Source organism: Hippoglossus hippoglossus, chromosome 11, assembly GCF_009819705.1.
Source record: "Hippoglossus hippoglossus isolate fHipHip1 chromosome 11, fHipHip1.pri, whole genome shotgun sequence".
In the NCBI taxonomy this organism is placed as follows: domain Eukaryota; kingdom Metazoa; phylum Chordata; class Actinopteri; order Pleuronectiformes; family Pleuronectidae; genus Hippoglossus; species Hippoglossus hippoglossus.
In genome coordinates this window covers 17,926,414-17,945,701 of record NC_047161.1, presented here as the reverse complement: position 1 = coordinate 17,945,701, position 19,288 = coordinate 17,926,414, and the positions used below count along the sequence as shown (strand labels likewise).

Sequence of the window (19,288 nt, the reverse complement as noted above, 5' to 3'; positions counted from 1 at the left end):
GTTTAAGACTTACAGCTATAATACCAATAAAGATGTCTATTATTGTAGATCTTTTGGGGAGTTTATGCTATTTTCTAATTGGATTTCCATGATTAAATCGTTACAACTGTGTTTCATCAAGGCTGTCAGCAGGAGAGATGATGTTAAGAGTTTCTCTGAGCCATGAAAGGCTAAATCCTTCTCCTCAGCAAGTTTCTATAAATACACTCAGAAGTGATTCGTGGGACAATCATCATAATCGGTCAGAATACACATTAAGGAAGGAAACACGTCACAGCTTTGATACCCTGCTACCAAAGTGCCGTAAAGTCACACAGAGGCCATTATGCTGCTATCAAAGAAAGGGGGGGGGGGGGGATCAAAAGCTTCTTTAGTCTAGCCCCCATGAAGCAGCCCTCCCCCCACTTTTACCATACCACCTGGGTAGGTGGGAATGACTAGAGACGTCAGAATCACCAAACACTAAAGTGAAACTAAAAGGCAGTCATCACATTTGATCACAATACACACAGAAACCTCTACCAATCAAACTGTGAATAATAAAATAATGAAAGAAAACCTGGCCTATAAACTCTTCTTACATATAAACCGAGGTGAGGGACTATATGTATATGGCCTGGATACAACAAATATTAAATTAATGAGGAGAGTGGAAGCTGAAGCAGTGGTGGAGGAAGTACTCAAACATTTGCTGAAGTAAAAAAAACATATTGGAAAAAATGTACTCAAGTAAAAGTACCACGTTAACGTTTATACTTGAGTTAAAGGAAGTACTTGCTTTTAAATGTACTCAAAGTATTAAAAGTAAAATATACTCTGATAATGAAACAGTGTGCTACACCTTTAACTGTGTCTACTGTATATTTAGTTTAATACCCAAATTATACAGACTAGATAGACAGATAGTACAAAGAGGCAGACAGGTGGCACATAGCTATAATAAAAAAGTAAAAGTATATATAATATACACAAAATATGAAGTAGGCTATGCAGTTCTGAGTTATTGCACAAAAGGAGAATGATGCTACTGAAAACAGTTGCATTGCTATAAATGCGATGTTAAAAAGTAGTGGAGTAGAAGGTCCTGATATGTCCTGATATCAATTTTGTGGAATAAAAGTGAAAAGTAAAATAAACAACTTGAGTAATGTACATATGCACGTACTTGAGTGCAGTAACGCAGTAAATGTACTTAGTTACATCTTCTGGCTGAGCTTCTCTCTCCTCACGCATCCCTGATGGATGGGGGGGTTGGGGGTGTGGGGGGTGCTGTACAGGCGGGAGAGAAGCCCCTCCCCCGGATCATCGCGCTGGAGTGGATGGTCCTTTTTTAACTTCATTGTTGGAGAAGTAGAGCGACGCCCCGCTTTGCCACGGCACAAGGATCAAGCAACACCCCCCCCACCCCTCTGATCGGCACGACCCCTTCCTCTGTTCTCATGGAAATCACAGCCCGCCGCCTCCCGGCCACACTTTGTGCACGGATGCGAAGTTGAAGCGCACATTCCCGGCCGGGACAACGCACGATGAAGATGAGGCTGATGAAGTCTAGGAGGAGCTGATCGTCTCATTTCTACTTGATCCTCCCGCCGCTGTGTGCTAGTTGAGTTACTGCTTCTCCCGCAGCACACGCACACTGGAAGTGCACTTACCAACATGCTGGATCCGGACCGGTGCGCCTCCTCCTTCTTCTTCTTCTTCTTCTCCTCCGCTGCTCTCCTCTGCTCCGTCCACGCGTCGTGTCCTCCACGCTGCGAGTGCTCGGAGGCGGCTCACACCGTGAAGTGCGTCTCCAAGGACCTGCGGAGTGTCCCGGCGGGGATCCCCGGCTACACGCGGAATCTGTTCGTCACCGGGAATCAGATCAGTCGCATTGGTCCAGAGTCGTTCAGAGGACTGGAGAACGTGACCAACTTGTCTCTGAGCAACAACAGGTAAGACTGTCCTGCGCTGTCCTCTGCTGCTAAGGCAAAGCAAACAGGACATGGGGGAACCAGTGCAAATGATAGCTTTTAGGAAAACGTCTTCAGTCATTGGTTTGTCCTCATTATTCCTTAAATGTAGCTGTCAGACCTATTTCTTGATTTTGGTCATATGACACTTTTTTAAAAAAGTGTATTAAAATGACATCCATGATCAGTGGTGTTCCTAAGTAGTATTTTAAGTAGTAGAAGTCTTGGTCTGCAAAGTGTAAACAATGTCTCTTGGATGTCCTCGAACGCAGAATATCTGAGGTGGAGTCCAACACGTTTGCCGGACTCCGCAGCCTTCGCTCTCTGGACCTGAGCAACAACCAGCTGGCGATCATTCACCCCGAGGCCTTCACCGTCCTGAACCAGTCTCTGCAGGAGCTGAACCTGAGCCGAGCCCTCTACAACCACTCGACAGTGATGGACCTGGCCACGTCTTTCCGCTGGAGCTCCCTGGGGACCCTTCAGGGACTGGACCTGTCCCACAATAGCCTCATCTATTTGCCCTCGCGCATCTTCTCGCACCTGAGCAGCCTCCGACGGCTCCAGCTGTCCAACAACTCCCTGGTGGCCATCCACAACTCCACCCTCGCAGGTCTGGAGCGCCTGGAGGAGCTGGACCTCACGCTTAACGCCCTCAAGACGTTTCCGGAGGAGGGCCTGCGAGAGCTGGACTCCCTGCCCAGAGTGGCTCTCCTGCTGGAAGAAAACCCCTTCACGTGCACATGTGGAATTGAACCTTTCGCTTTGTGGCTCAACAGATCCCAGGGGCGGATTAGAAACGCTGATAGTCTTGTGTGCTCCTTCCCAACCAGCATGAGAAACACATCCATGCTTGCTGTGGGCACGATGACTCTTGGATGCCACCAGAGAGACACAGGGGCCGACCTTGCTTTGCAGACCTCTTATGTGTTCTTGGGTTTAGTCCTGGGCTTCATTGGCCTCATCTTCCTATTTGTACTTTATCTCAACCGCAAGGGCATCAAGAAGCGGATCAACGACTTGCGAGATGCTTGCAGGGAGGTGTGGGAAGGCTACCACTACCGCCTTGAGATCGATTCTGACCCCCGGATATCACAGATCTCCACGGGCGCTGACGTGTGAGAGGACAATCACCCCTGGTGTATTTTCATATGACTCTTTTTTGAATGCATTTATCGGTTAGGGAGATGTAAAAATTGTACAGTTTTGTCTGTAAATATATAAATACAATAGTGTGAATAATCTATAAACCTTGTTGTTTAAAGCATGCACTGCCCATATATCCTCAATGCACATTGAATGTTCTCCCTTTGTACAGATGATCGTTTCTTTGCTCAATAGACAAAGATGTTATGGATAGAGTTCTTTGACATTTCTCATATCTTGTCTGCTCGTCAAGGTCACACGAAGCAGTAAGTGCCTAAAAGTCAGCTTGGTGTTGTCGCAGTGATCTGATCTGAACTCAACAAACTTTGATTCTGTCTTCTGATCTATTTGGCTTGTGAAAACAAAGCAACAAAACGCTGCAATAAATCCTGACACTACCAAAACAAACCTCTGGGAGTTTAAAGCACAATCACTCATTCATCTTTGAACCGTTTCAAGCCCTTTGGTCCCTTCGTCCTTTAGCCCCCAGGGTGCCAGAGAGGAATTAAGCCCCCAAAAGCTTGACTAAAGCTCTCCTTAAAACCACCACTCTGCTTTTCTTTGGCAGTAGGATTGAGAAATTGGGGGGGGGGACTATTCGGCACAGACCAGCGGAAATCTCCTAGCCCCCTCATTTTTTTTCTTCCTGAAACGTTGCTTTGTTTCAACTCCTTGAGTTTTATTGTCAAAATGATGAGAACCAGTCCAGGGCCGAAGCTGCTGAAAGCAATCTCCCTCCCTCCTTAAAGACAACAGCCGCTCTGGAGGCTCTTTGAAGGAAAAGTCTGGCTCTCCACATTTTTCTGTTTAGGGGATTTTTTTTTTCTCGCAGTGATAAGATACAGATGATTCTGAAACACCAGCTACATTGTTTCATCCAGCAGTTTGCTCTGACCGGTAAAGTAGGGCTCCTTATGAAGAGAAACAAGAATATGTTCTTTATCTTCTGGTTAGTCTCTACCTTGTATGCCTTTACTGTTTCCTAAGATCAATTCCTTCACATAACTTCCACCCCGACATGTCAAAAAACGCATTTCATAGTCAAATCTAAGCCTTTGATCTTGCATGCATATTTCAAATATAACCTGAATGGCATGACATACAAAACACGACTGATCTCTGCCCTCAGATGTCATACGTGTTGTCACCTTTTGCTATGGCTACATGACAAAAGCTGTCCTCTATTGATGCTACAAAGTGAGACAAATGCAGGCAGAGGGAGGGGATGGCAAGCTGCCATTCCTCTAAGTGTTTATTGCCCAAATTGTTAGCTATCAAGGCGTTTGGAATGAGGGAAAGGAGCCCTGGGGAGAACTTGAGCAGCCTCCCATTGTTCGAAAAAGACAAAGTAGCATCTTCATCCTATCAAGATGTCCTGCAAGCTCCTCTCGTAGCGATCCAGAAATGTTTGCAGCGTGGAGCCGTTTTACTGCATGTGGAAAGACAAAGTTAAACTTTATGAAGTCTGTATAGTCATTTAGTGCCAATGTAATCTTGTGTGTCCCGAAATGAATGTAATCATATTGTTGGGACTAAACTCACGGTATCATTCCTCCGAGCCGCGGAACCACATTAAGCCGGGCATTTACTCGCTGAGGAGAAAACAATTGGGGCTCCGTGCTCTGACACAAAGGGCAGCTCGGATGGCGAGACGCCTCAAATAAGCTTTGTTTTCCCGTTGCCTTGTGATACTCATTCTCTTTCGGGTTTTCACAGAGGGCCATTATGCCGCCGCATAATAGGATTCTCTCATGATGACAAAGTTGAGCGCTCTGATCCAGCAATTGTTAAAGTGTCATCATTCTTAATATTTGCCTGTGGGAGAAAAACCCAAGGAGAAGTTTTCACTTTGCTATTACACAACGTGTCACAACCAGGGCATTAAGTCGGCCACGGGTTATTGGTGTCAGTTGGCGGAGCAGACAGAAGAAAGATTACTCCCTGCATGTCATTACTTCCGTTTTCTCTCATTAAAGTGTGGATTAGGAGCTGTGCCTTTTTTTTTTGTGACTTTTTATGAGCCTGTCTGCTTGAAAAATATATGGTCTGTTTGCTATAGGCTGTGCAATACTGTCTCAGCAGGGATGCAATGAAAAGAGAGGAACCCTACTAATACAGCCAGACATTCTCCATTACTAACTGTGCACAAGAGAGGCTTGTTAAAAACAATAAAAATGCTCCAATTACTATGTCCTTTCAAACTGTATGTTGCACATACCTGATTAAAAGATCACGTCTTTATTTCAATGTTGCTCACTTGGTCTTGTATTCCCACAAGCTATTTGTTCTGCCACTGAGGTTTCTTTTGAGGAAGCCATTTTATAAACTAACAGCTTTATGTTGCCGTTATTCCGTGCACCATGTGGCTTTTGCTAAACATGCACTTTGAGTGTTTCTTTTCAGTTTTAGTATGTTCCTCTGGAGTATGTTGCTCTTTATTTTATGCGCCTCCTGTCTCTGGGAACATCTTGGCGCCATTACATGGATTTAATGGCCATGATAGGGAATATGCCTTTAAAGTGAACACCACATCTGTGAGGAATTGAACATGTTAAAAAGAGACCACAACAGTCAGCAGCATGACGACAGAGACAAAGTGGCATCTACACCCCCCCCTCCTCTCCAATGGCGCGGTATGACAAATGCAGCTGTCTTCCTTTTACATTTACCATCAGCATATACTGCATAATCTGATACATTCTGCTTTACATTTGGTTTTTCACTTTTAAAACCAAACTGAGCACAGAACACTGAAACAAAGTCCGGTTCTCTTTCCCTCTTCCAGCTATGATTTTATTCGAGAGATCGATGAAGTGGTTCACCCAGCTTCCTATATGCTGCCCATACTGTACATCATGTCCCACCAGTCAGGTCAGCGAAGGTGGCAACTACACCACTAAATTGGTTCCAGTGGGGTATTACCCATTGTTCTGCTGTGCACTTGATCAATGTGACTATCTGTGGGCCAGATAATGCAAGCAATTAGAGTCTGGTGCAGCTCACCCACATGGCCCATTGATCTTTTTCATAAGGGTACTAACATCAGCAATGTACTTCTTACTGTTTGTTCAGTATATAAAAAATTTGCTTTAAGTCATGACAGTCGGGTAATTTGCCTACTTCAACTGGACACATGAAAGAGAATACATTGAAATTGAAGATTGAACATGGTGGACAACATGTGTGCACTTCCTCCCACAATCCAGACATCAACCCAAAATAACGCCATCTTGCGCGTTTGGAGCTAGAGTCGGCACAGTAGCGATCGGGGGATAGAGCTGCAGTGGCGAAGTCCCATCGATACGTGCACTTGACCAATCAGTCAGTCTTTGACATTTCAGCCAATTATAGCATAAAATAGTTCAAGCCAAACTCGTGTTTAAACATACATCAGTGTCATTTCCCCAAATGACAGAAACCATCTTTGAGAAAAAATTATTTACCTGTTTTTTTACTTTTTACTTCGGCCCATCCACAAACATGGAGGACGTCGGATTTATAACATGTACTGCAGCCAGCCAGCAGGGGGCAATCAAAACAGTTTGGCTTAATTTTTTGCCAGTTGTCATGTCGTCCATCTTAATATACAGTCTAAGGAGCCAACGTTAGCAAGCTAGGCTTACTGCCATCCTCTGTTAGCCGTCCTGGTTTAATCTTTACAACTGGGTCATGTAAAAACTTGACCACAAGATGAATGCTCCTAACAGTTCTTTATTATAATTTAGAATCACTAAAAGTACATAAACAACGCTGTAGGCTTGCTGAAGAAAGGACTGAAATGTTTTAAGCCATGCACCAGTGTGACATGCTCCAGCGAGTTGTGCGCCAGAGGTGATAAGTGCACATACCGTACAAACAAATCTTTCATTCAGAAGCTTCAAACTAAACCAACTATAGTGAATGAATAGCTCTCAGCTGTGGAGATCCCCTATCCCTGGTGACTTATACACCATTGTCAGCTCAGTCAGCTAAAGCCACAGAAATGTCACAGTTTGACCTAAAAATTGAACTTCTAACTGAGGTGAAGACAGAATCAGCACCAACAGTCGTGATCTCGTGAATGTACTGTCACGCAGAAAGGTGAAGCAACAGTGCTTAGTTTAGTAAAAAGGGACTACGGTGACTTTATACACTAACCTAAACAAAATGAGTCGAATCACACCACTGCTTTGTAGTTTTTATCTAAACTGTGCATCACAGCAATCTAGCAGCAGCAGCAGCACCAGCCTGTAATATTAGTCATTGCACAAAAGAACAACCAGCGCACCAGTCACAGTCTATCATTATGGTTCATATTACTTTACAGAAAAAGTTCCACTTCAATAAAACTCACAGAGATGGTTTTGATTTATGCTTAATTGTTAAATCTATTAGTCCCACTTGGGTATGTGCACCACAGTGTTTGTACAAGATGTATGTGTCCAAATGTCATGATGAAATAGTTTATGCTCTAGAAATTTAAACAAAACCTCTTGGTGCTGAACCGCAATGGATCCCCAGGACCCGCAGAAAATGAGAAACAAATGCTCACAACAAAGTCCTGTCTCCTATGAAAGACGGGCTCATGTAAAACACTCCGCCGCAACAATGCAGCTTCTCTCTGAAGTCTTCATGACTTTGTCTCCATTGATCTCTGAATTGACAACAACTGTAGAACGCAGCAACAGCACAGCTCGGCCAGGCCTTGCAGGCCCCCACCCCAAGAACTTCCCCTCCTCTGGGCCTCTATGCTCTGAGTGGAGAGAGTCCTGAAGTCTTGTTGTGAGCTCTGCTGTCCCCCAGCTAGCCGCGAATCAGTCTCTCGATCCATGTGGCTTGTCAGAAGTTTTGTTTTGCTGTTGCTGTGGTTGTTTATAGGAGGATGGGGTTAGGGAGATTTCAATTAGAAAACTCTGTGTCCCATCCTGCCTTGTTCTCTCAAACTCCGAATGAGCTGAAGCTTATTGAACGTACAGAGATTTAAAGAAAAGTCAACACATGTGTTCTCCACGCTATCTTCTTGGAAAGATCCTCAAGGGAGGACAACAAGGTATAAAGATGAATTGTTCCAGTGGTGAACAAACGTAATCAAGCCCTTCGATTGATTAGTCACACCATAGGAATAACCCCCCTATGATTCATTATAGAGATTCTCCTCTGGTCCTCTCAGAGAAAGAGAATAAGGCCTGTTCTGTCAGTTGATTATAAATGGCCTTGACCCGTTTTTAAAGAAAGGACAAGATACTCAAAACTCCTGCAGTACTTCATCATCTGCTTCATGCGTCAGTGAGTTGGGCTGGAACTGAGCAGAGACAAATACAATATTCAGGCTGGAAACAGGAGTTATTTGAACAGCCCCTTTGTAAACCCACAATGGTTTATATGGCTTAATTTATTGTAGGCTATGGTTTTCTTCCTCTTTGTAGTCGAGTTACAGTTTATGAGAACATCAAATCTGTGCTTATGAATATTGTCATATGAGAAAAGAGTCAAATGACTGTAGGTTATCTCGACAAAGCCACATCCATCTTTACAATTCTTTTAGCTCGACGCAGCATTTTATTATCTTTCAGCCTAATGTTTTTTTTGGTTTTCTGGCCCACGCATTTACTATTCTGGTCCAGTCTAGTTGCAGGCATATATTTTTTTGCAGAAAAGCTCTAGAAAAAAAAGACAGCTATTCAGCGAATCGCTTATAAATCCAGTGGTGTCTTTTTCAACTGGAGACATTTGTGTTCTTTTAGTTTTTTCTTTTTTGCATCTGTCGCGTGTTAGAAGCATTATCAAACCCCCCACTCGCTTGCGTTGGATCCCCTGCTGTGTTCTCACATCCACTTCTCCTTGATTTCTACGGATATTATACTCGGAGGCCAGGCGGTGAAACTCTCACACATGCACCTCCTCTGGAGAAAATACGGAGGAACTGCAGAATTCAGTGCACGTCTGAAAGCAGCTTTCGTTTCACTTAAGTTTTGCCTCAAGAAAAAGTCGTTAACGTGGCCAAACTGTTGCTTTGCTCTTATCCATTTGTTTCACATAATTGCAAATTTGCAATAAACTGGAATGGTCCTTTAACTTCACCTCCAGAGCAATGTCAGCTGAGAACAGAAGCAGAAAGAGAGCAGCCTCTGATGGGGACAAATGCTGGAGCTGCTCATGGAATGTGTGGAGAGTGAACTCTCCATAGGTAGCTTGACCTCTCGCCCTCCTGATGGGAGCAGACTTGGGCTCATTATTATTACCTTCATTATTTAAAATGTAGGAGCAGATGCAGGAGCGGGAGGAGGTCCAGCGCACCCGACGGGGATCTGAGGAGCCTCATTGGTCAGGAGGAGAAGAACAGTTCGGAGGCCAAATGGTCTTCCGGAGAGGAGACTCCATCTGCTGACTGTCTCATCTTGCTACATTAAGGACTTCTGGACATTCTGTTACAGCACTGCAAGATAAAGAAACAAGATATCAGATACTATGTAGGTTGTAGGTCTGTCCAAAGAAACCATATAATATCAGTCTGGAAAACCTGCAATAATATTTTAGATTTTGTCTTCTAAATCAATAGTTTTCCTTTCTTTGTCTTTGAGAATTAACTGCTGACCCTAGAACATTTTCTTTTGGGCGATAGTTTTTCAGGAAACAAGGATTGTAGATTTGAAAGAATTGCTGTGTTTTTCACATATGACTTTCTGATATCTCTGTTAAAAGGTATTTCTGGTATATTTCACCCTGGCACATTTACCTACAATGATGGTTATTGTGGCTCTATGGGTCTTTGCACTCACCACCTCCACTGCGGAGACTCAAGGAAACAATGACTCAAACTAAACAGTGTATAATAGGGCAACCAGCACAATCCTGATCTCTTTCCTAATAAAAATTGCTTTTATATAAATCATATCAAGTATGTAGATGGCATTATTCTAACTTGTGGAGATGATCAACTTGCTGGCTGACCTAATCACCCTGCATCACCATATTTGTATTATTGGAGATTTACACCTGAGGCTAATTATCCACTCAGCTACTATTGTAATCTTAGTTCATAGCAGGGAACAAAACCAGATAATGGGATTTATTGCTGGTGGGATACATATTGTCCATTTATCCATCCATCATCTATACTGCTTATCTCTTCGAGGGTCGCGGAGGGAGCTGCAACCAATCCCAGCTGACAGTGGAGGCAGGGCTCCCCCCACACTGCATTCACTCTTACATTCACATCTATGGTCAATTTAGAGTGTCCAATTAATCTAACCCCCGTCTGCATGTCTTTGGACTTTGGGAGGAAGCTGGAGAACCAGCAGAGAAAACCCACGCACACACGGGGAGAACATGCAAACTCCACACTTTTACACATTGTTTTCCCTCTTTCTTACTGTACCTCAGTCCATTTTGGTGAAGTGAAATACAAGGCTCAAGGACGATGATGTGGGTGCCACAGAATCATTTCTCATAGCTGGTGAAATTAACTTCAACCATGGACATATTGATTTTTAAACGAGGAATCAACAGGCCCCACTCTGTGCAGAGCAGTAACCACAGGAGAACCACCACTGTCCTGAGGTACAGTGTTTTGTGTTTGCAGTGGTCCTGTTGCCTGAAGTCTCTGCCTCCGTCTTTCAAATCTCCTCTTCCTTCTGATTTAGCGTCTCCTCTGTTTACTCCAGTTCAGATAAATATGGTCAACCATCAAAGTGGAATGACTTGTCCTAAATAGTCCAGGGGGTAATGGGCCGTTGCATTTAGCTTAGAGTTTCCTTTGACACAGTATAACTGCGGTGGGAGTCAACCCCACACAAGCAAACAAACCAGCGAGCACAGATGAATATAGGTCAGCTGGCAAGTTGCCCCATGAGTCCTTGTTTCCTTGAAGAGGAGGTGGCAAGTGCAGTTAGTTGGCACGGCCCATGGAACCACAATAGCCACATTAATGGGAAATACGCTAAGTTGAAATAAAGTTGAATAATCTTTTAAAGATGCTTTAATCAGTATTCATTTATTAACTATATATGAAATGACTGCATGTGATGTGAAAGTAAAGTGTCACACAAAGTGACGCTCATCTCTGTCTATGGACCCTAAAATAATGCTTAGGTTGCCAACAACATATGATTATGTTGGGTAGGAAGCAGGGTACATCCTGGACAGGTCATCAATCTATCACAGGTGTGACACATACAGACAAACAACCCTTCACACTCGCACTCATTTGGAGCTAAGAAAATGGAGAAAACAGGGAGAACATGCAAAACTTCACACAGAAACAACAAATCCAGTTGTTTCCATTGCCATAGTGGCATAAAATAAGTTAATAGAAGCCTTAAGGGACGCATTCTAAAACTTAAAAAAGCTCTTATTGTCACCAACTGATCCAACTTGCAAAACAAAGCCTGATGTATTGTATTCACCACAGAGCCATAGAGCTACCCAAAAAACCTTTCTTTAAATTAAAATACATGATTTAAAATCATTTTCATAACACGGACTGCAGTTACCTGCTGCAGCAGCAACAGGGAAGAGCTTAGAGACTCTGGAACCTGCAAGAGGAAACACAGCAGGCTGAGTTTGTGGTGTCCTTTAAATCAAAGCTTAAATATACTTTTTATTATTATTATTATTATTATTATTATTATTATTATTATTATTATTATTATTATAACAGCATCGCTTGTATTGTTTTCCCCTTGTGTGTGTCGCTAAGGAAAAATGTGGTCATGGACACACCTCTGTAGCGGGAACTACAACAAACGTGGTTTTGATTACTTTGGCAGGTGTTCAAATGTCTGTCCCACAGACAACACCACCGCTATATGGGCATCTCCAGGAAAGCCTTCTATCATAAAGTCCTTGTTCAAACCTGGTATAAACATCCATCCTGACTGATACGATCATAAGTGGTCAGCACTAAGTACAGGTCTGAATGCATCCAAATGTGTCCTGAGATCTGACCACCTCCACAACACATGTGGAGGTGGTCTGGGACGCATGTGGCCACATTCTTTTCGCTGAGTGAATGTAATTACGTCCACATATGAAGGACACATGCACATACACATAAGCCGTGTCTCAATTCAGGGGCTGCATCCTTCTGAGGCTGAATTTGAAGACAGCGTAACAGCAGCAAGACAAGACTGTCATTTGGAAGGCCACTTTAAACGCTGCAGACAAATGTGTCCTTGCATCCCTGAGAAGCAAAGGCTCCAGCGGTTGCATCCCAGGTGTCCAACTTCATCTCTGTTGCTAGGCAACAGCAATAAGGGCAGGACGAGCTGGTGATCTCGATCACAGAAATCCTCTGTAGACCAGACCGTCTCTTTTGAGTTTGGCCTTCGTGGTCTGCACAGCCCGTGAAGGAGGCAGTGTTTGTGGGCCGGGTAGACCACGTCCTCTGAAGGATTCAGCCCCTGGATTGAGACACACACCACTGTCATAATTCCATCCTTGTGACACAATGACACGCAAGGTCAACAATCAATGGCTCAATGGAGATGAGAGGCAACAAAGGTAAATGATGCATTTTCACATTTAGCCGCCATTGTGTGGTTTCAACCAACTAGGTTACTGACCCTCCTCACAAATGTCTTCACGTACTGCACCACAAAGAAATAAGGGGACAACGCTGTGTTTGCTTTCTCCTCCATGACATCTTCTTTCTGGTCCTGCACAGTTACAAATCTATCTTAGTATGAAGGAAGCTTGTGAGCAGAGTGGAACTTTCACACAAGGCCAGTTTGTTAAATGAGGGGGTCTGTGCAGCTCAAACAGTGTCTTTCCTCTGTTCCGTGGAAATCAACATTCAGGCAGATGATGGTCAGTTGACTTGAGTAAATCATTTACAGTTTTATTTATTTTACTCTTGCATGATGTGTGTAAGATATTTTTTAGAGCCTCTGTTCTATTATTCTTGTGTCATCAGTGATAGTATTGCTGATTCCAGTCGGGGACTTTCACTCGCTGTCTCGCCCATATAAATGGTGATAGGCGTAATGGAAAGAATTCAGAGAGGAGGAAACTGTTCCTGAAAAAATAAAAATCCTCCTCGCCATTTCCTCTGACAGGAAATTGTGTCTTTGATCTAAGCCACCACGCTCATCTGGTTGTCGTATGTCATCTGTCACTCTTTCCTAGGAAATTTGCTATTGCCACCCTGGCTCATACAGGAGTGAATGTCACTCTCACACACACACACACACACACACACACACACACAAACACACACACACAAAGATAAAAAAACATTGTCAGGTTGAATAACTCTAGGATTAAGACGTGGCCTGAGGAAGGAGCTTGAGGAAATTAGAGCAGGGTGACATATTCAAGTGTCGTGAACTGTCATCACGCTTCCTCTGGCAGCAGGGGATTGTCATAAATGAACACTATTGACCAAGCACAGCCTGGTATGAAGATTCACTCCTGCCAGACGACTAGGGAGTGTGTCCTGTACCAGCCTGAATGTGTGTGTGGACAGTGTCGAGGGTCATTTTCATGTAGAGCGTCCCACATGGTCACAGACACATGACGCTGATGAAATCACACTGATATGACATGAATTTGCTTATCGCGTTATAAAGCTGAGAAACAACAACACTTGAGTAGAGTGTGAGTGTGTGATGGGGAGATTGTTTGGGGAGGTTGATTTATATTTTGCAAACAGAGGATGGAAATGTGGGGGTTACGGGAACGAGTAAGTCATCACTTGCTTCCCCTGAACACACATCAACAACAACAACAATAATAATAATATTATTATTATTATCATTATCATTATTATAGCACTTTAAAACAAAGTTACAAAGTGCTTTTAAAAGACAAAATAGATTGTTAAAATAATTAAAGAAAATAAAGTAGGGGTTGCAAGAATGCCAATGTATAAAAAACGTGTTATGAGGTGACTAAAAGTAAGTTCCGGCCATAAATCCAGTAAAAGCACAATAAAAAAATACATTTTTGGAGAGAGATTTAAGAGGATAATGAGTGAGTCAATCAGTCTGACCTCCTCTGGGAGTTTGTTTCATAGCGTGGGCTCCCTAACAGAAAAGGCCCAGTCACCCTTGGTCCCCCGCTTAGTTTGTGGAAAGGCAAACAAATCATCTGAGATGTAGTTTGACACAGTTTTTTTTTCCTTTCCTGTTTTCTGATCATAGCCTATAGAATCCAATTCGATATGACCCGCAAGACTTTATCCTCTGGCCACACCAAGATGAAAAATTCTAACCCTATGTGTCAGAGGTTTTAAGTGCTCGGGCTAGCTGCCCTAAAAACTGGTCTGATGTCAGCGCTGCCTGGATGTCACAGAGGGGACTGAGCAAAACACTGTTCGATCACACGGAAGCTTGTACCCCCCGGAAAATATTATTTCTGGAGAAACGTACGTGAGCAAAATGCAGAATGATTGCACAACGATGTAAACTGTATTTGTGCATTATGTCTAAAGAGATATTGAAACATATGCATATATAGAATTATATATAAGAATATAGGTTATGGTGTACAATGAATATGAGTGTCTGTCGGTTTTTAAAATATGCCGTCCCCTATAGGACATTGTGGAGTCACACGTTTGTAAAAAAGACCTATGTAAATGTAAAAACATGTAAGCACAAGCACGAGGGACCTTTTTTTCCCATTAGGACAGAAGATTAATTAGAAAAATCACCATCATCAGATGCGCTGTAAAATATAATAGTTTTACGTGTGTGGAAAGCCATTGCCTGAAAAATTAAATGAGTTTCCTTACTTTTTTTAATAAAAACAACTTGTTACATTTTTACAATGCACTTTGAGCAGACCAGTAGGTTGTCTCTAACCTAAAACACCATATGAGGATGTGTCACTGTGTATACTATTGTTTTTACTGATCCCCTCTACAGCACACAAACTTTAGCATGATTACTTATTGTGAAGAAAAGACTAACACACAGGTCACATGGCAGAGATTCAGAGACACAGTACAGCTCTTACACCGTCCAGCGTGCGTTCATGTGTGGTCGGAATAATCAGGATAATTTGCTTTCCACTGGGAAAATTCATGTAAACGCCGCCTCAAGTTAGAACAACAACTCGATAAGTTATAAATTTAAGAAAATTAAGAACAAGCAATAATGACACTGAGTCATATAAACAAGCGACATCGTAAAACACCAATAAATAAAAAAAGGGAATTAGCAAAACAGGCATGTGGCCAACATCTGTTGTCTGAATGTCACTTTGTGGAGTTAAAAATACTTGGAATGAAGGACTTTTAAAAAACATTTTTAGTTGCCAGATGAACTCTACAGCGCCTCCCAGAGCTCAAAGGCTCCAACTGGCTGAAGAGAGGATGGGAGCCATATGCCTGGATGCTTCCTCCCTCGTCATTTCCATAAAAAGTTGGTTCAAGGTTCTTCACACATAAATACAATAGCCCACATTTTGTTAAAAGCGTCCATGTTTTCTAAACACCTTCTGACTTCAAAGTACGTGAACACACCGAAATTGGAACGACGATTTCACAATTCGGGAAATGGGACGTTCCGAGGAGAATGTGGATGCACAGGACCGCCACAAACTCGTCACGATAAAACCAGAGTCACATATCTAATCAATAATACAGTGCATTGTCAGACAAGATATCACATGAAAGTTAGACCCACACCAACAGTGTTCATCATATAGCTGCCGCACACTCGTAATCCACCTGCCCTACACATACACACACAAACACACACACACACACACACACACACACACTGCGACATTACCAAGTTGAACAGCATCATGGAGGCATCATTAATGATGTTAACATGAGCCACACTGTGCCTTCTTAAGGTCGGTCTCAAACACACAGACAGGAGCACACAAAGCAGACAAGACAAACACACACACACACCCACGCACGCACACACACACGCACACACACACACACACAGACACACACACACACACACAGACCCCACAACAAGAAGCAAACCTGCAAACAATCTGCTCATTAGACTGTGATTGGACGCAGGCTGAAATAAATGCTGCCTCTCTGCTGGACACACATGTGCACAGCAAGTAACTCCAGGGTTGGTGGACTACTGTTGCATTGACCAGGCTGTATGCAGAAATGACTTGTGCAATTCATTTGATGTAAGTAATCACTCTTTGTGACTGTGTAGTGCTGCTGTTGTCCAATGGCTTCTGATTTTCATGTCTTGTTTTCTGAGCAGGACCTTCTGGCTGATTTGTTTGTTTCAAGCAGAGCATGTACGCTGTTTATGGGCCACACAAAGTGAGCAGAACCCCACCATTTCAAAACAAACAACTCTTAATTTACAAGTTGTAGATCTTTAACACTTGTCTCTCTTGCAGCTCAGGGCTCCCAGAGACCAAGCGACAACGCATATGTTGGGTTCTCGCGACAGGACAGTGGTCCACGAAGAGATGGTGGCAGCAATCCCCAGAATAAATTCAGACAGGCCTCCTTTTCTCCACACTCGGCCCAGAGCAGTAGCCTCAATCCAGGGCCTGCCGTTAACCGTGGTTATGATCGGGGGTTTTCCAGCAGTGGCTACACACAAACTGTTTCACAGCCAGCTCACAGTGGCTACGCTTCAGTCAGGTTAGTGGAGAGCAGCCCTGTGTCAAATCCCAATTGGAAAACGACAGACTCCAAGCGGGTAAATGCTAAAAGTATTCTGGGCCTCTCTACTTCTATCGTTAGTGGAAGTGCTATGAGTAAGCACAGTCAAAAACAGAATAGCCTCAGTGCTAGAACTCGGCCCACTCAGCAGGGTACACAGCGTACTAACCAGCATCTGTCCAGAAATTCTGCGTCTGCTCAGAGTCCAACCTTCTCTGCACAAGCGAACTACCCTCCATCTTCAAAGTCTTCTAGCATGTTTAGTGCAGGTGCTCCTGTGCCAGAACACGGCTCTGTACGGAAGCACACCTCAGCCACTGTCCGTGCTCAACGAGTGTCTTCACAGTCTAATGATGCAGCATCTAGACCCTCTAGTTTTTCAGTCCCTCAAAATGACAGAATCAGAAATGACCCCAGCCAGGCCGCTGATCGGTTCAAGAGCAAGATGTTTACTGTGACCGGAGGATCTGCCCAAGGAGACTACGCGCCTGCTTCCAGCATGGCCTCAAGTTATCCCCAGTCTGCATTTGTGCCACGCAGTCTAGGCGGGAGCCAGGGCTTGAACTATGACCCCAGATACACCTCGGCTGAGATGCCCAGCCGAACCCGCCCTGCGTCGTCGCTGTGGAACACCAGAACCCAGGGAGGAGGTGGCTTCCGTGTCACGGGGCGCTCTTCTCAGCAGTTCGCCCCGACCATAACCCACAGCATCCCTAATCGCCTCGGCGGCTCGCCCATCAGGAGGCTGAGGGGGTCATCTGACCAGAAGCAAGTTTTCCAGACACCACAGCTGAAATACACGGCTCCCTCACAGCAGACTGCGTCCTACAATCCACAGGGTCAGAGTGTTCAACCAGAGAGCAAATGGAAGATGGTCAGCAGGCTGCATCAGTGACATGAGCAGGTTGGTATACAACATTTCTCTGTCCTACATGCTAAACATTGTTTTCTAATGCTCCCCTCTTCCTCTAGATGCAGCAGGATGCCAAGTCCCTGGTGTAGTGTTTTTGGAATAAATTATTAATTTAAATTTTGTCTCGTCTTTACTGTTGATACGGATGTGGTTCTGCTGTTAAAGCTGTTTACATTCACTATAAATGTGGAATTGGTGCCACCTAGTGTTATAAAATGGTTTATCTGGACCAGAAAGTGTTCCGTTCTATGAAGAACCTTCACTTGAAATATAAAAACAACATGCAGCAAATAACGTTCAGATCCATTACACTGCGGAGTTGAGTCATAGTGATATCTTCTAACACGCGTCATCGACGAATGTGTAAAATCGCTGCCGCACTGAAGATCACTCAAAAACTTTACTTTCAAACTTCTACTTCCAAATATCCCAGAGTGGAGGTTAGGATCCACTGATGTGTGACGTAATCGGTCCTATTGCTCAAAATGTATAAATACTGCAGTGACACTCGTGATGGATGCACACGAATGCATATGTTGTGCCAAATGTAAAAAATTGTTGTTTTTTTTGCTGATATATTTAGCTCACTTTCTTCACCTTTTGCAAATTTCCTCAGATTTAAGACCTAAATTAATGTCATACGTTGAATTTTAAATGTTAACTAAATGCCTTGCCAAATTTAAAGCTATATATTTAGGAAATAGACATGTATCCCATGCCCCTTGAACAGGACTCAGGGCACACTACAGGTGGGGGGGGTGCTTTAACTGAAAGAAGCGTTTAAAAAAAACGGATGTCCTCTGAATAGTGTTTTGGTTTTTCGACAGCACCTGAAGACAACGGCACTTATCCCCCCCCCCCCCCCCCAGTGTACGTGAGAGAGAGCACTCCGCCTTGCTTCAGGAGAGGAGGCGAGATGAGAATAGAGATGTGAAACTACCCAGACGTGCAGCCCTGTTATGCATATTCCTAAATAAGATTTCAATCAAGTGATCACAAACTCTATTTTTATTTATCATCATTCACACACACAATCCTGCAGTGCATCTATTTGCAGCACTTTCTCCATCCCACATCTTGCATACACTGCCGGCACAGGGGTCAGGAACACCTGGGGGTTCAGTATTCAGCAGGCGAAATGAGGGGGTCTGAGATCAAACCTTCTGGTAAGTGGACAACCCGCTCTATCCCCTGTGCCACAGCTGACCCAAACGGCTTCCCCTGTTCACAAAGCCTGAACAAAGCTCTTTTCTAAGTGAATTTAAATCTCTAATGACCAGAGTGGTTTAAAAAAGTAGGAAACACTGCCCCTCTGTGGACATAGAGGGTTACTGTGTATGGCAATGGTATGTGGAGCTCCTGCTAATGACCAGTCTTGATGTGGAAGTAGAGACACCTTACACCTTATAGGGGGAAGTAGAGACATCTTGCAGGTTATACACAGGAGACCTGTCAGGTGAAGAGAAAACAAAAGCACCTGCACTGTCCGGCTCCACACAGACATGACCGGGTCACTGAACTCACCACCTTTATCCCCCTGTGTTGTGTCCCAGTTCCCTTTATACACTGCACTTTCATTACACAACCACAGACAAAACTCTTACACTTAATACGTAATTTCTATGTGTTGGCTGGTTCGTATAGTTTGATTAAACACAACTTTATGAATGTTGATACAAATGTAAATGCTAACACTAA

At 43.6% G+C, this 19,288-nt stretch overlaps 2 protein-coding genes across 4 annotated transcripts; both read left to right on the top strand.

The window, feature by feature from the left end:
- Window positions 1–1,238: 1,238 nt before the first annotated feature.
- tpbga (trophoblast glycoprotein a) lies at window positions 1,239–5,342 on the top strand. Its single transcript, XM_034599872.1, has 2 exons — window positions 1,239–1,934; window positions 2,225–5,342. Exons 1-2 carry the CDS (start codon window positions 1,657–1,659, stop codon window positions 3,072–3,074), a joined length of 1,128 nt encoding a protein of 375 aa, XP_034455763.1. The 5' UTR covers window positions 1,239–1,656; the 3' UTR covers window positions 3,075–5,342.
- A 10,730-nt stretch (window positions 5,343–16,072) lies between these two features.
- On the top strand, window positions 16,073–17,705 carry LOC117770422. 3 transcript variants are annotated; one of them, XM_034599876.1, is made up of 5 exons: window positions 16,073–16,184; window positions 16,265–16,326; window positions 16,407–17,157; window positions 17,188–17,581; window positions 17,659–17,705. In XM_034599876.1, exons 1-4 carry the CDS (start codon window positions 16,162–16,164, stop codon window positions 17,570–17,572), a joined length of 1,221 nt encoding a protein of 406 aa, XP_034455767.1. In that variant the 5' UTR covers window positions 16,073–16,161; the 3' UTR covers window positions 17,573–17,581; window positions 17,659–17,705. The 3 variants fall into 3 exon arrangements, with proteins under 3 accessions (XP_034455767.1, XP_034455765.1, XP_034455766.1); XM_034599874.1 differs by having other exon boundaries at window positions 17,656–17,705; XM_034599875.1 differs by having other exon boundaries at window positions 16,407–17,160; window positions 17,191–17,581; window positions 17,656–17,705.
- The last annotated feature ends 1,583 nt before the right edge of the window (window positions 17,706–19,288 follow it).

Bases quoted from the DNA above. Each gene is read 5' to 3' on its own strand.
- LOC117770422 (XM_034599876.1), top strand. From the start codon at position 16,162: ATGACTTGTGCAATTCATTTGAT. The intron at 16,327-16,406 runs GTGAGCAGAACC...TCTCTCTTGCAG, and splicing joins CTGTTTATGGGCCACACAAA to CTCAGGGCTCCCAGAGACCA. The intron at 17,158-17,187 runs CTACGCGCCTGC...CATGGCCTCAAG, and splicing joins GGAGGATCTGCCCAAGGAGA to TTATCCCCAGTCTGCATTTG.
- tpbga (XM_034599872.1), top strand. From the start codon at position 1,657: ATGCTGGATCCGGACCGGTGCGCCTCCTCCTTCTTCTTCTTCTTCTTC. The intron at 1,935-2,224 runs GTAAGACTGTCC...CCTCGAACGCAG, and splicing joins TTGTCTCTGAGCAACAACAG to AATATCTGAGGTGGAGTCCA.